The following is a 14522-nucleotide window of genomic DNA, read 5'->3' as shown; positions in this document are numbered from 1 at the left end:
GTATAAACTGAACTGCCAAACACGGCTCACGAGGTAGCATTTGACTAGGGAGCAGTAAACACGAATTCTAAACCAGCTTTTTATACCGTAGGGCTAGGCAAGCTAAAGAGAACAAGCTAAAGAGAATAAAGATCGTATCTCACTTGATTCCTAACAATGCAGTTGGGGCATCGGTTGTCTTACTTCTCCGGGAAGGTCAACGACATTTGCACCAATCATGCTGCAGAACTTCAGAGTCGTATCAATTATAGTTGCACTTCTATAGCATCCCACGACTAAATTGGGCAGAATATCCATAACTACCTACTAACCTAGGTGCTGTACTTGTACCTACCTACCTAATGCTAGCTAGTTATGGTAGGCACTTAAGCTTAAGTAGTCAAGCTCGCAGCTTTCTGCCACTCTAGAGGTCCTTGAACCCCTGAGCAACCCCCCATGTTCCATCTGCCGGGATGCAAGCTTGCTTATCTCACAACTTTATAGGACCCCCCCCCCCCCCCCCCCCCCATAGCGCGTCGCAGCCAGTCGACGTGATAATTTGTCCTGGCTTACCGAGGAGTAGATTGCGACATTTGGGTCATCCGATCTGCCAAGGCTGACCTTTCAAAATATCAAAGGCTTAAGCTAAACCATGACAAGAATGTGTCATTGTCCAGAGGCTGAGCAAGACAATAAGTGACAAGAAAAGACATTCTCAAATTGGAAGTCAGTCAGCTAATGCCATGCTCAAGTTGCATCTTTCTTGATGAGAATGAGTGACCATAGCAGGTCAGTAGGCAGACGGCCCCGAGGCGACGGGTTTCGAAGTCCTAAATCGACCAGTTCAATCACTTAGCAAGTATGCCTACTATTATCCCAGTTCAACGCCGAGGCCCGTTTCGCGGAAAACTAGGCCCATCTAGTGAGCCCCCCGTATTGTAAGATTGAGGCCGACATATAACAGTTCCGGCGCTATTCTGTCCCTCTCATCCTCCGACCTCTTGGCATGACATGCAACCGGCCTACCGTGCTAAAGACTTGCCCCGAACGTCACCAAGCCCCTGTAAAGGCGTGCGGTAGGTCGCTGCATGCGATAAACACTTTCCTTTCGTGAACTTTGTTGAACTCGTATCAGGCAAGGGGAAGCTATCAAGTTCAGTCAGTATGTGTCGCGGCCCAATGAAGTTGTTGCAATGTATTTTGAGACTGCCTTACCTCGAATAGCGGATGATCGCAGAGCGAAGGGGCACTCGCCATGGCACGCGACCACAATCGGCGGGGAAGCGCAAAAAATGCTTAACCCCTACCTACCTACTCGATAAGCGCTGTGTCTTTCAAGCAAGTCACAACCCTCCTCAATGAGGAAGCTCGGCCATGATAGGTCTCGGGGCTTGGCCGGAGACTTCACTACCCAGTATGGATAGAATATATAAAGCTCGACGTCGATCCGCAAATAAGTCAACAGCAAGCCAGGCATACCAAGCGGGTTTTCTCAGTCTTCCATAGAAGTTGGCCGATTTTCATTAAAAAGGGCCCTTCCGCTTTGTCTTCATCATGATGCGATCGCTGTTGCTACTTGGCCTTCTCGGCGCATCGCTGCCTGCCCAGGGCCACCCCACCCATTCCTACAAGGGTGGACTTCGACGACGAACGGTAGACCTCAACTCTTACCGTTTGAAGGAGACGGCTCAATACAGCAATCGTGCTTCGACGAGCTCTAACAATGCCGTTCAACTACTCAAGCGCGACTCGTATGTCGACACCGCGACCGAACTCGTCAAGAGTGTCGTTCCTGATGCCACTTTCCGCTTAGTCGACGACCACTATGTCGGAAAGAACGGGATTGCCCACGTCAACTTCAAGCAGACGGCGCATGGAATCGACATCGACAATGCCGACTTCAACGTTAACGTGAGTCCGAATAAATAATAATGAATGAGGGAGGGGGGTTAGCCTTCTAGTGCTAATACGTGATAGATCGGTTCTGATGGAGCGGTCTTCTCTTACGGCAACTCATTTTTCGCAGGGTCTATCCCCGCGGAGAGTCCGTTGACCAAGCGAGCTTTCTCTGACCCTGCTCAAGCCCTGTCAGGAGCTACCAAGATCCTCGAGATTCCAGTTACCGGAGAGGCATCCGCCGAAGCAGCCGAGGGAACCGAGACCTACGTTCTCAAGGGAACTTCGGGTGCTCAGAAAGACCCGGAGGCTCGCCTGGTATATTTCGTCAAGCCGGACGGGAGCCTCGCTCTAACTTGGAGAGTGGAGACGGACGTCCTTGACAACTGGCTACTTTCATATGTTGATGCGACCACCAACGAAGAAGTTCACGGTGTAGTTGACTATGTTTCCGAGGCCTCGTACCTTGTCTTGTATGTTGAGCTCAATTTCTTGTTTCCAACCTGAGGCATTCCTCACTAACCGGTATATCGCTAGCCCGTGGGGAATCAATGACCCTGATGAGGGCTCACGCTCGACCGTGACGGATCCTTGGGATCTAGCGACCTCCGAGTTCACCTGGCATTCCGACGGCACAACTAACTATACCACCACTCGCGGAAGTAAGTCAACATAATAGGTCTCTTATATCATCGCTCGCACCAGATCTGCTTGCCAGGTTTCCCTCGTCACGCTATCTTTGAGGAACGTTGACTAACCCGGGATTCTTCGTCAACAGACAATGGTATCGCTCAGACAAACCCTGATGGCGGGTCTGACTACCTCAACAACTACCGCCCCACCAGCTCGTCTCTCAAGTTCGAATACAACTGGGATAAGACGTTGACGCCTCCCTCCACTTACGCGGATGCTTCGGTCGCCCAGCTTTTCTACACGGCGAACGTCTACCACGACCTTTTGTACGATCTTGGCTTCACCGAAGAGGCCGGCAACTTCGAGATCAACAACAACGGCCAGGGCGGCCGAGGCAACGACTTCGTCATTCTCAACGCCCAGGATGGCTCCGGCACTAACAATGCCAACTTCGCCACCCCTCCGGATGGTCAGAATGGACGCATGAGGATGTACATCTGGACTCAATCCACCCCCTACAGGGACTGCTCGTTCGAGGCCGGTGTGATCATCCACGAATATAGCCATGGCTGTAAGTGACAACGCATTTAGCCCCCCCACCACCCCCAACAAGAGAAAAATAGCCATACAAGATACGAGGCTGACCACATCTTCTCTGATATAGTGTCGACCCGTCTAACGGGTGGCCCGGCTAACTCGAACTGCCTGAACGCCCTCGAGTCTGGCGGCATGGGTGAAGGTTGGGGTGATTTCTTCGCCACGGCTATCCGCCTAAAGGCCGGCGACACCCGCAACACCGACTACAGCCTAGGCGCGTGGGTGTACAACGACCCTGCTGGCATCCGAAACTACCTATACTCGACGAAGCTCGACGTCAACCCGTACCAGTACACGACCCTCAACACCTACAACGAGGTGCACGACATTGGTGAGGTCTGGGCCACCGTTCTCTACGAGCTTCTGTGGAACCTGATCGACAAGCACGGCAAGAACGACGGCCCCAAGCCCGAGTTCGATTCCAACGGCGTCCCGACCGACGGAAAGTACCTGACCCTCAAGCTGGTAACTGATGCCATGGCTCTGTAAGTAACCCCGCTCCTACTGTGACTCCAAGTAAAGGGGATGATGCTAATGTTGTAATCCTCACAGCCAACCCTGCAACCCCAACTTCATCCAGGGTCGCGATGCCATTATCGATGCTGACGAAGCCCTAACCGGTGGTGCCAACGCCTGCGAGATGTAAGCCATACCCCTTGATGATCATACTTACCTACTCTGTTCGTGGAAGGCAGTTACTAACTCTTGGAACCTTTTAGTTGGACCGCCTTCGCTAAGCGTGGTATTGGCCAGGGTGCTGTCTACTCCAGCAGCCGACGAACCGGAAGCAACACGGTCCCGAGCGGAGTCTGTTAAATAAAGTGTCTAATCCATACCACACTGAACATGTTTGAGTGACTTCGGTCTTAGGTGGATTGTAGGAGGAGGGAGTGTTTCATTACTACCTGTATCTTAATCTTGACTTAAATAATGTTGGACTGATCGAAGTCCTATAATATGATAGTTTCCAAGACGAATCTCAAGTCTTACTGCATCACATCGTGTTCTAGTAGTGCACTCATCACAGCTAAGTGGGCAGAGTAGTTGGCCAGGAACAGGTTTGATCAACACATGCGCAGATGAACTTGAGTGCAGCCGTTCTTCTTTTAAATCTCCCAGAATCTGAATTCAGCCGGCTCCCATCATACTCACTTTGCACATCTGATATTAACCATCTGGGCAACTTCCTAATGCAGGTAGTACCTCCTTTAAGGATAATATATACCAAACCACTTCGTGTCACCATAACTACCAGCAGATATACGAGACTGCCTAAGTAAGTAGTATTCCTTCTGCAGTACCCAAAGTGAGTCTCCTTCATTCATAGAAACACCTGCAACACTGGGCACGAATCTGGCTGGGGTGGCTCTCGTGATTGAAGATGCCCAAGTGCGCTTCATGCGTTGTGTATCGTAACAAAATTGGTGAAGTCCATTATATGAGTTGCTAGAGGTCCCTAAAGAACCTATCTGCTTCGTTACCAACCCAGTTTGATCTTGTAGTGATATCGCCAATAGACCAAAGTCCTTCCTCGGTGACGTAAACATCAATAAAGCCAGCAGGTACCCATTCAAAGTACGTGTTCCTCACGCGTACGTGTCCGTGTGTTGAACCGCTCTCTATATTGCTTAATGCGCTTTGGATAACGTTGGCACCCTTGACATTTCCTGTCCAAGTTTTTGTGAGCTCTGCCGGGTTGTTCTCCTCTGCTGGATGCTGCTCTTTCAAACCCGGACTGGCTACCTTCTCAGTCTCACTCACTACAATCACTTTTGCGCGCGGCGCAACATGTCGTTGACTTAGCACGGCAGGGAGTGATCCGACTTTCTAGATCTATAGTTAGCCCCCAGAATGAAAGAACATGAAAACTAAAGAGGGCATAGTCCGAATCATCACTCTCTAGATGTAAGGGTGGGGGTAGCAGATGAAATATGAAACTCGACGCACATTGTTAACATCACCTTCTGAACTAATGCGATCAGCTCCAAGCACGAGAATATCAATATCATCAGCCGCAAAGGCGACGGATGCATCAGCGTAGAGCGTGACGGTCAAATTCGGGTTACCGTTTCCCCCCTCAATTAGTTTTGAAGCCAGAGTCACACCTTCACAAAGGGGTCGAGACTCTAGAATACGAAGATCAAGCGAAACACCCAGATCGGTAGCAAGTCGCATGAGACAAGCTAATATAGTAGAGCTGAAGGAAAGAGTCAGAACCGAAATAGTTTTCCTTGGATTATTCACATCTTGAATTACATTTCGTCGCACGTATTCGACAAACGTGTCGCGAAGGCGGTCAGTCGTAGACTCGCGCTGTTTGAGCTGGGTTTGAATGGCTTCAGTCATCTGCAGTATTTTTTCTGGTGGAGATAGATTCTGAACAAAGACAGCTTCGACTTGATCAAGTGCTTTGACGATAGCAGTAGTTACTGCAGCCCCCATACTCTCGCGAGCCTTGCAGAGATGCCACGCGGCCATTCGAACCTTAGCCCACCATGCGTCATCGACAACATCGGAATTCATCTCCGCGATGAGGTTCTTTAGAGTAGATACTGCCGTCTGGGCGAGCTGCCTTGAGCCGCTTTCATGGTCGTCGCGTAGCTTCTGCAAGCCGGAGGTTAAGATCCTACCAGCTCTTGGACCGAAGTCATACTCGGGCCAGACCCTTCGCAAACTATTGACGAGCTTAGGAACACCACCAAACTCATCTGATTCGTTTACGTCCAGAGGATTGAACCACTCAAAACCCTCGTGTTCCCAGTCAATAGTGATACCCTCTTCGCCTTTGCCTCCTTCGGCCTTGCTCTTGAGACGAAAGGCGAAAGGATTGATAGTCCACTCGCGTCCAATGGTTTGGTCAATAAAGGTGTAGGGCTTCCCCACACGTAGAAGTTCGATAGAAGAAAGGGTCAGACCCGTTTCCTCGTTGATTTCCCGCAGGGCTGTTGCCATAGGACTGGCATCGTACTTCTCAACACTGCCGGAGATGGGGGCTAACTTGTGTTGATAGGTGCTAACTTTGCCACTGCGTCTAAAAAGAGCCACTTGGGGGTGGTTTTCATCACCATCCGGTACTTTAAAAAGGAAAGAACCGGCTACTGATCGCCTCTTCAGCTCTCCCCTCTCATTTGAAGCCATAGCGAGTGAAGATTGGGGCTTGAATGATCTCAGTCTCGGTCTTAGTTTAAGGCCCAGTCCCAGTCTAAGTCTTGGGGTTACCGTTGGGGAGAAAATTAATTTTTGCAACGGAAAGGAAGCCAAGGCAGTTGTTGATAATAGAATGCCATAATACATTCCAGGATGCTACGTCATGTAGATGAATGAGGTTATGTGGTATGTTTTTTTTTTTGAGTTATTATCACGATAAAAGGTGCACAGTGTACAGTACTGGGGTAACATATGATTTACATGGGATCTCCAACCTTGAAATTTGGGCTTAAGATTCAGTATGATGATAAGTCTCGATAATATGAATATTTCATCATTGATGTTTTGCTTATCCATAATGTACATATGCCAGTAAGTAGATAACCTCATATAGTACTCCGTACCTAACCTAATACAAACATTTGAACTCAAATAACTCGAATACATCCGTAACTTTTATACCCTTACCACCTACATAGTAGTAGTATGTAGGTTCAATGTTAGTGCCTAACCTACTATGTATATGTAAGCAGACAGGATCGAAGGCGATTTCGTGTACTCCTGCCGAACTAAACCAATTAACTCCCCCCCCAACCTACATCCTACTACGCTAACCTAGTACCTAGTAGGCATGTAGGCATGCATGTATGTATGTAACTCGTGCTTTTTTCTCCCTCCTTGTTAACCCAATGATTATACCCAAGGATAGATGTGTCCATACACCTAGTATTTGGAAATAGGAATATCATTATCCAAAAAGAAAAGAAAAAAGAGATCGGCCAAGATTTCCCTATTTTTTTTACACGTTCTGTTCTCCGTCTCTGCTGTTTTCGTTCGTCTGATTGTAATACGCGTGGGGCCTGTTCCGTAGTATATTGCGAATCGCTGTCTCTGGTCGCTGCGCCCACACACTATAGCTTGAATCGCTATGGGGAAATAGGACCTTATTCCTTGGGTTGTTAACCCATTCGGAGAGGCGAGGTTTCGGTCGCGCTGCAATGGTCTCCATGTCTTCTACGATTTGCTGACAGAACAAATCCAGGGGCAGGTCGTTAACGTCGTTACCGAAGGGGTTCTCGATTTCGTGTCCGATGAAGAAGATCCCTAGGATGATATAAGATGCAGCTACGGTAGCCGGGATCGTGATCCAGCCGAGCTCGAGGAGCAGTTGGAAGGGGAGGAGGAACACGTAAAGCCAGGTGATCTGCGAGATGGCAATCGCGTAGGCAATAGGAAGAGGTGTGTTGGCAACACGTTCCGTATTGACTAAAACGTCGTTCAACGCCTGAAGGCCATTGTCTAAAGAGAACTGTCAGCAACTTCAGATATCGCATACTGGCCTTGCTCCTGCTCAACTTACAGGCTGCCGTCTGCTGCATTCCAATGGGGAGTTGGCCATTCAGAGCAAGCTCATCCACATAAGCGGTTAGATAACAAAGAACCTCTAGAGGAAGATTTCCAAGAGGAGATTGATTCTTCTTCATCATCTTCCGGGGGTTAGATGCCGCGAACGACAATCCGAGGTTTTCTCCAACTGCCTTGAACATGCCTGATTTTGGTCTAACGGTGTTCTCCTTCGTGGCAGACCGGGCAAACGTGTCGATATGTTCGACTAACTCGGCAATGTCGTCATAGTAGGTGTACGGCTCAAATCGTAGCTTATGCTTCAAGGAGACAGCAAACGCTACCAGCAGGTTCATAGCAGTCCTAGTCCTAGTTAGAAAATGCCGCACAATCTGGACACAGGCCTGTATGGGAGGGAAGGAAGAAGATAAAAGCTTACAATTTGCCCAATAAATCCTCCTTACGAGAGCCCTCGCGCTCGACGGCGTGCAGCCAAAAGACGCGGCCAAGTCCCTGGGAGGCGAAAATCAACTGACCCCAGAACTTTCTACCCTCTGCATATCGCTCGTATGCCGTCGAACTACGGAAAGACAGGCCCAGACCAACAACGAAACCGGTAATTGTGAGCAGGATGGAACTAATACCGAGGTTTACGTTGGGGACCTTCATCGAAATAACCGTTATGAGGGTGGCCCAAGCAGCGACGACAAGTAACGGAATGATCATCTTTGGCAGGATGCTGCCGTGTAACTGCATAAAAAGAGGCCATTTCGAATGCTTAGACAGGTCGCGAGGTCCGGTCTGCAGGAGGAAGAAGTTAGTCAATCGTTAGCGATTTCGTGGAAATGGAAAATTTAACATACAAAGTAGCCATCCAGGTCAAGGCTTGTATTCCTTCGACTGTATGGATTTGGCGTATGCCGCTGTGGTGACATAGGATACGCATCCTCTTGGACAATCCCCGAGCTCTTCTGCTGATCACTGGGGATTTCAAGCGGAGTCGGTTCGCCATTGCGATGAGTGTAGGCCACTTGCACCGTGGTACCTGAGTCTTCGGACATTTTGGAGATAGGACCAGGACGTGCGAACAAGTGGACTGGTGGAGAGAGATCTCGAGAGAAAAGGAGGTGATCTGCGAAGCTTAGTATTGCGCAATACTCTTATTCCCAAGAATTCATAAAAGATCGAATAATCCACACGCCGACGATCAATGGGGCCACGTTATTGTATGTTGTTGACTCATAGACTCAAATTTGGATGTATACAGTTGTGAGCTGGGACCTGCCAAAGGGGAAACCGAAGTAATAACACGGATGGATGTATATAACTACTTGAGAGTATCGATCCACTACCTAGTAAGTACCCTGCGCAATCCCAAGATCGAGAAGCACCGCGCTTTTTAACTATTTCAGCATTTCCCAGCCGTCAGCCTAGACCTTGTCCATGCTGCTCAGCTCTATCCTTTAGAGTCTAGTCCTGCCCAAGACGGGTCCTTCATAATTTTCCTAGGCCGAGCCTCTCTTATACTATGTATGTGCAGTAGATGGGGTGAGAACTCATCGAAACTAAGGAAGAGTTTTAAGGGGGCCAATCAGACGGGGTGTCATGGAATTAGGGACGAATTAGATGCGGCTGGCCAACGTGGACCTGCGTGGAAGGATTTCTTAGTTGGAATTATACCTTGGCAGTGCAAGGGGTTCAACATTTTGTAGCACATAAATAGCAGCTGCTAACCTAGGTAGCTGTTAGGTACCTACATAGTTGAGTGGCAGCCTAGAGGTCCTTTCATTCACCCACCTCTCTCTCTGTATGTCAGACGCTTTAATTGACAATGATTGATACTTACGAAGGTTGTGGCCAAAAGTTTAGACCAAGATATACCTCCGCCCCACAGTGCGCCACTCTTTTTTGGGCCTCTACCAATAATAGGTATACATTTAACGTCAAATCCCCCACAACCCTTAAAAGTATAGCACCTTATAGCACACTTAAGCGCTATAATGTGCTATAAACTTAAAGCTTTCAGTCCTAAACAACCTTAGATTATTATACACATATTTACATTAATTTAATAAAGAAAAAAAATTACAGAAATTTCTATTATCAAATACACTAATTAAATAACGTAATAGCATATTTAATATTTATTAAATAAATTTATAAGGCTTTATAAGTAGGTAAGTATATTGGCGATGATATTTCTTACAGTGGTAGAAAAGTGGAGGAACTGTGGGGCTAAGGTATATCTTGGTCTAAACTTTTGGCCACAACCTTCGTAAATATATATTTAGAAACATAGTTGATTATTCTAGAATACAAAGGCCAAGCTGAAGTAGTTTTTGACTTTCGGTTCAACCTCTCAACCAGCCATGTATGGACTACGTACGGTGTAGAGATGGAAAATTGGTGAAGATAGGAATACGAATAAAGTGGGTGTCTCGATTCACAGGGGTTCATAGCATGATCCTAGCCGACCCCTATATTGTAGATGCATGCGTATTTACGTCCCTAGTATGTACGCCGTAGTGTACAGGTACAGGCTTCCATATAACTAACGGTGTACTAAATCTGAAACGGCTATTATGTAGACATGTGCCTCCAAGTTTTGCAAACATTGAAAGGGTTAAAGGCGCAACAAGCTCTAACGGTGATCGAGGAGCACTGACACTTTCCATGTCCAGACTCGAGAGGGGGTATCATGCATTCAACTGAGTCCGTACGCCAGGTACCCAAGTATCTACCAACATGCGTACTATGTTATGTTATGTTGAGAATTAAAATTTATTGATACTCTACATCTGTAGCTTTGTTATGTAGGAACAAGGAAAGCGAGTAGAACATTGAAGTATGCGAGTTACTACCTATTATGTAGTATTTAGGACTTATGTACATAATATTAGTACATATGTATGTAGGGACAGTTATGGAGCAACTTTGAACCTGCTTACTACCCAGCATATCTGCAAGGTACTCAAATCCATTCAAGGATGTTTTCAAGATTCTACAAGTCTTCCATATATGTACTGGGTAGTCATACTATAACTAGGAGTCATACTATAACTAGGTACATGGACTATAGTCGTTTGTAGGGCTGGCAGTGACATTCACTATGGGCTCAAGTCGCTAAGACAGATACATGAATCATTCATGAATTGAATTGAATTGCACACCCTAAGATTCCTCACGTCATCCATCGTCTGACTTATGTAGGTATGAACAAATTCTGTGCGACACAACCGCTCGCTATATGCTTCGTGCCCATATGCAAGATATATCCCTTAAAACTCCTATGACGATCATGATTCTAACCCCTCCTGGACCCTGGTATCCTACTATTCTGTTGTTTGTCATGCATGAAACTGAAAGGAAAAGGCTATGTGTAAATGCCAAAACAATGACTCCCTAGGTAGGTAGGTTATCTATTCAACTACCGAATAAGCCCGGTCTTTCTCGTCTCGGTCCTTCTTCTTCTTGAACAAAGACTTGAGCATGTTGTCCTTCTTCGGACGGAGTACTGCATTGGTTGAGTTATCTCGGTCGCCGTGGCCTTCGTCGATCGACTTCAGCGTTACTTTTTCGGAATGCTTAGTTTTGGAGGTGCGGTCTGTCTTGTCACTCCGATGACTTCGTGTGCTGCGGTGGCTACGATGGCTACCCGCTTCACTCGCAGCGTCGACCTCCTTACTATGGTCACCTGAGCTTTCTTTCCGGCTCTTGTGCGCCTTCTGCGACTTGTCCGTCTTTGTCGTCTTGTCTGTCTTGGTCTTGCTGGTCTTGGTAGCCTTGGTTGTTTTTGATGACCGATGAGTTCGGGAACTGCGCTCGGTGCGTGCATCATCCCCACCGAATTGATTCCGCATCGCACGATCGGCCTCAGGGCTGATTAGCTCCAGATCTGCCCCCTCATCTTCACCAAACGGAACAATGCCCCGGCGCCACGTCTCGATAGAACTCAGTTCTTCCTCGAGAATCAGCGCCTCGTCGAAGCCCTCACTAATCTCCGACTCTGGATAAGGAGCCTGGCGGGGTTCGGCCATCTGCCCCTGGTTTGCTGCAACGGCCATCGGGGAAACAGTTTCTTTGGACTCTGTGATTCGCTTGACGATCTTCCAGCCTCCAAACATAACCACCGTTACTCCTACCGTCACTCCTGCCGCGATTAGGAACTGGGGGCTTGCTAATAGCGCAAATATGGCAGGGCTTCCGCCTTTGAGGACGGCAAGGAAAGAGGGTGACATCTTTCCAAGTATCGCAGAAAGCTCGGCGAGGGTGAGGGCGACGGCCGCCGCCGCGTCAGGATTGGTTTGCAAATGCTGAATGATATGTGTTGCCGTATGGTGCAAGCATTGAGCTTCCGTCAGTAGATGCTCAATTTTTTCTATCAGAGTCATCGCCTTTTCCTCCTTCTGTTCTGGAGGTTGCTCAACGACAGGATCCAAGTCATCCCTGTCTCCCAAGTCGGGAGGCACATCTCCGTATGCCAAGTTCATATCAATATCCTTCCCCTTCCCCCTCATGGCCGGATCCGAGAGTGATCGGGACACAGGTACCATATGCATCGGTGTTGGCTCAGCAATGTAGGTAGGCGCTGTTGGTGCATGTGCTAGGCTTGGGCGACTTAACATCATGTCCCGGGGAGTGGTCTCTGCGTATGGCGAGCGGTACGCAACAGGAGGGCGTGAAGGAGCCGTAGACGAAACCTCGCTGAGTGTCTTGAGGTTGTTTTCCGTCAATGCCCGCCCCGGCCGTGAACTGGACCGGAATCTAGACCCCTCGCGGGTTTTTGAACGATAGCTCCTACGAGACGAGGCGAAGGAGGCGTTGTCATCGTGGGATGCTCGGCGAGGTGAAGCATCATAATCAATCCCATCGTAATACCGTGGTCCCACATCAAAGGTCTCGCTACGCCTAACAGCGCGTTCTGCTTTTATAGCAGCTTTCTTTTCTTGATAAGAAGCTCTCGCCTCTTTGAGGACGTTGATTAAGTGTCTGCCCTAAAATAGCAAATATTGTTAGGTAATGCGCATTGCAGTGGTGGTTTCTACTCGAGACGGCTTCACTGAAGAAAAAAATAGAAAAAAAAAGTGATTATTCTCTGCGGGGTGTCTGTAGAATGCCTGCGGAGATCTAATGCAGACCTGTCCGTAGCGTGTACATGTGATAATACTCATAACAGTGGTAATGGAGGGGTAAATAAGAGGTTGCATAGACGCAAAAGAAAAAAAAATATATAACGGTGGCAACTTACATTGCTAATAATCTTCCCCGACGAGTTCACAACAGTGACGATTTCCACAGTCATTTTTGCAGCACTTAAGTCTTCTCACAAAGTTGGGTGTGGAGAGAGGGAAGAAGACGTGTGCTTGATTTGATTATTTATGAAGTGGTGGAAAAGGGCGACAACCTTGCTAGGCGGGCCAGCACGGTTGCGTTTGGCTGAAGAGGGAGCTCGCGGCGGTGAAGGGATCGCTAACGACGAATGGGGTAATAAAGTGGAATTGTATGAGAGTGTTAACGTTGACAAAATCGACGGGGGTGGCTTTTCCTACGATGGAAGCGCTTTGTTCATGTAGCTACCGACCCAGCTGTCCAAGGTAAGGGTCATACATATACCTAGATAGTAGGTCTATACATCGAATGGTTGGTATGATCATGGTACATATATATATGTGTGTGTGCACTGTATCCAACCCGACGAAAGGAGTAATGAAGAAGACGAAGGGTCAAAAGGGAAAGAGATATACCCTGTTTAGTAAGAATCCACACAAGAGCCAACAGCGCAGCCCGAACCATCGGTCTCAAGATGCAGGTATTTAGGTATTAACGATTGGCTGGATAGGGGGTAGATCAGGCGTGCTTGCAGCGCTTCCACTGCTCCACGTTGTTGACGGCCTTATGGGACAAGCGAGATCAGTATGCAATATGATGTTATGCCTCTCATTCGTGGACCCAATTTAGTTTCCATCGCAGCGTCTACGCAAAAGAGATGGCGTGCCTCTGGCCCTCTGCTATGGCCGCATTTACAATCCCAGTGGTTCGGATCATAAAATGCAAGTACTATTAGTACATACTAAGGCCGAAGACCGCACTGGAACCGAAAAGGGAAAGGTTCCGAGGTTATGTCGAAATAGGGAACAACATTGAAGAGAAGAACACGACAACTGGGACCAGTCGCAAGGTCTCGAGCCAGCGAAAACTCAGCGCGTCCGCCTCATTGTTACTTTAGGGATGAGTGTGGGCGAATTGAACGCTGATCGCGGGAGGGAGAGGTCAAACAGCACTTCAAGGAGCACTTGTCAATTAGGGCTTGGAACTGCAGGCTTTGAATGGAGACAAGTGGCAGCTATCGTGACCGCCCAATCGTTCCCGCTCGCGATCAAGCCCACGATCCCCAGTAGGGGATAGTCGGTGGAGAAGATATGCCCACCTAGACTAGGTATAAATCGTGACAGCGGTTCCGACGGGAAGAGCCCGCGGGAGAAAAAGTTAGGGGCTGGAGACTGGTCCCTCTATTCTATTATCATAAGACATCTTCCGAGGTCATCTTTATAAGATACAGTACTGTGGTACCTACAGACAGAATCCATGGATAGAACGAATAGAACAACTCAGATGCCTAGTACCCACCGTTATCGGGGTCCAGAGGTAATTGATCCTATTGATCGCCTGTCGTGCAGTGTTTCTCACTGACTGATCCTCTCATTTCCACCGCCGCGGCGATCGGAGGATTTAAAGGCTAGTCGATCTTAGATTGGTACGTCAGCCAGTGCCTGACAGTCAGTCCACGCCAGCCACGTTTTGTGCCTCGTGAGCCTAGAAAGTCCAGTTAGGTTTCAAGGCTTGTGGATAAGGACCTAAGAGTGAGGTTGATAGGTACTGTATGTATTGTACTATGGTATGTACGTATGTATGTACGTATGTGTTTG

General features: G+C 48.1%; 4 protein-coding genes across 4 annotated transcripts; 1 reads left to right on the top strand and 3 right to left on the bottom strand.

The window, feature by feature from the left end:
• Nucleotides 1-1066: 1066 nt before the first annotated feature.
• On the top strand, nucleotides 1067-4085 carry GGS25DRAFT_259441 (elastinolytic metallo proteinase Mep). The gene is made up of 7 exons (XM_049257267.1): nucleotides 1067-1890; nucleotides 1957-2348; nucleotides 2413-2537; nucleotides 2654-3079; nucleotides 3173-3590; nucleotides 3658-3747; nucleotides 3825-4085. Exons 1-7 carry the CDS (start codon nucleotides 1534-1536, stop codon nucleotides 3919-3921), a joined length of 1905 nt encoding a protein of 634 aa, XP_049118378.1. The 5' UTR covers nucleotides 1067-1533; the 3' UTR covers nucleotides 3922-4085.
• GGS25DRAFT_488671 (nagb/rpia/CoA transferase-like protein) lies at nucleotides 4010-6518 on the bottom strand. The gene is made up of 2 exons (XM_049260838.1): nucleotides 5053-6518; nucleotides 4010-4932 (listed from the first exon to the last, which is right to left on the bottom strand). Exons 1-2 carry the CDS (start codon nucleotides 6397-6399, stop codon nucleotides 4552-4554), a joined length of 1728 nt encoding a protein of 575 aa, XP_049118377.1. The 5' UTR covers nucleotides 6400-6518; the 3' UTR covers nucleotides 4010-4551.
• Nucleotides 6519-6621: 103 nt separating this feature from the next.
• Nucleotides 6622-9390, bottom strand: GGS25DRAFT_488670 (UPF0187-domain-containing protein). The gene is made up of 4 exons (XM_049260837.1): nucleotides 8460-9390; nucleotides 8036-8397; nucleotides 7613-7959; nucleotides 6622-7551 (listed from the first exon to the last, which is right to left on the bottom strand). Exons 1-4 carry the CDS (start codon nucleotides 8655-8657, stop codon nucleotides 7052-7054), a joined length of 1407 nt encoding a protein of 468 aa, XP_049118376.1. The 5' UTR covers nucleotides 8658-9390; the 3' UTR covers nucleotides 6622-7051.
• A 1625-nt stretch (nucleotides 9391-11015) lies between these two features.
• GGS25DRAFT_521202 (uncharacterized protein) lies at nucleotides 11016-12898 on the bottom strand (the record flags this gene model as incomplete). The annotated part of the gene is made up of 2 exons (XM_049264016.1): nucleotides 11016-12590; nucleotides 12845-12898. The coding sequence occupies 2 exons, from the start codon at nucleotides 12896-12898 to the stop codon at nucleotides 11016-11018; spliced, it is 1629 nt and encodes a 542-aa protein (XP_049118375.1).
• Nucleotides 12899-14522: the final 1624 nt, after the last annotated feature.

Source organism: Hypoxylon fragiforme, assembly GCF_022984875.1.
Source record: "Hypoxylon fragiforme strain CBS 206.31 chromosome Unknown GGS25scaffold_4, whole genome shotgun sequence".
Classification (NCBI taxonomy): domain Eukaryota; kingdom Fungi; phylum Ascomycota; class Sordariomycetes; order Xylariales; family Hypoxylaceae; genus Hypoxylon; species Hypoxylon fragiforme.
This window is presented reverse-complemented; position numbering and strand designations above follow the sequence as displayed.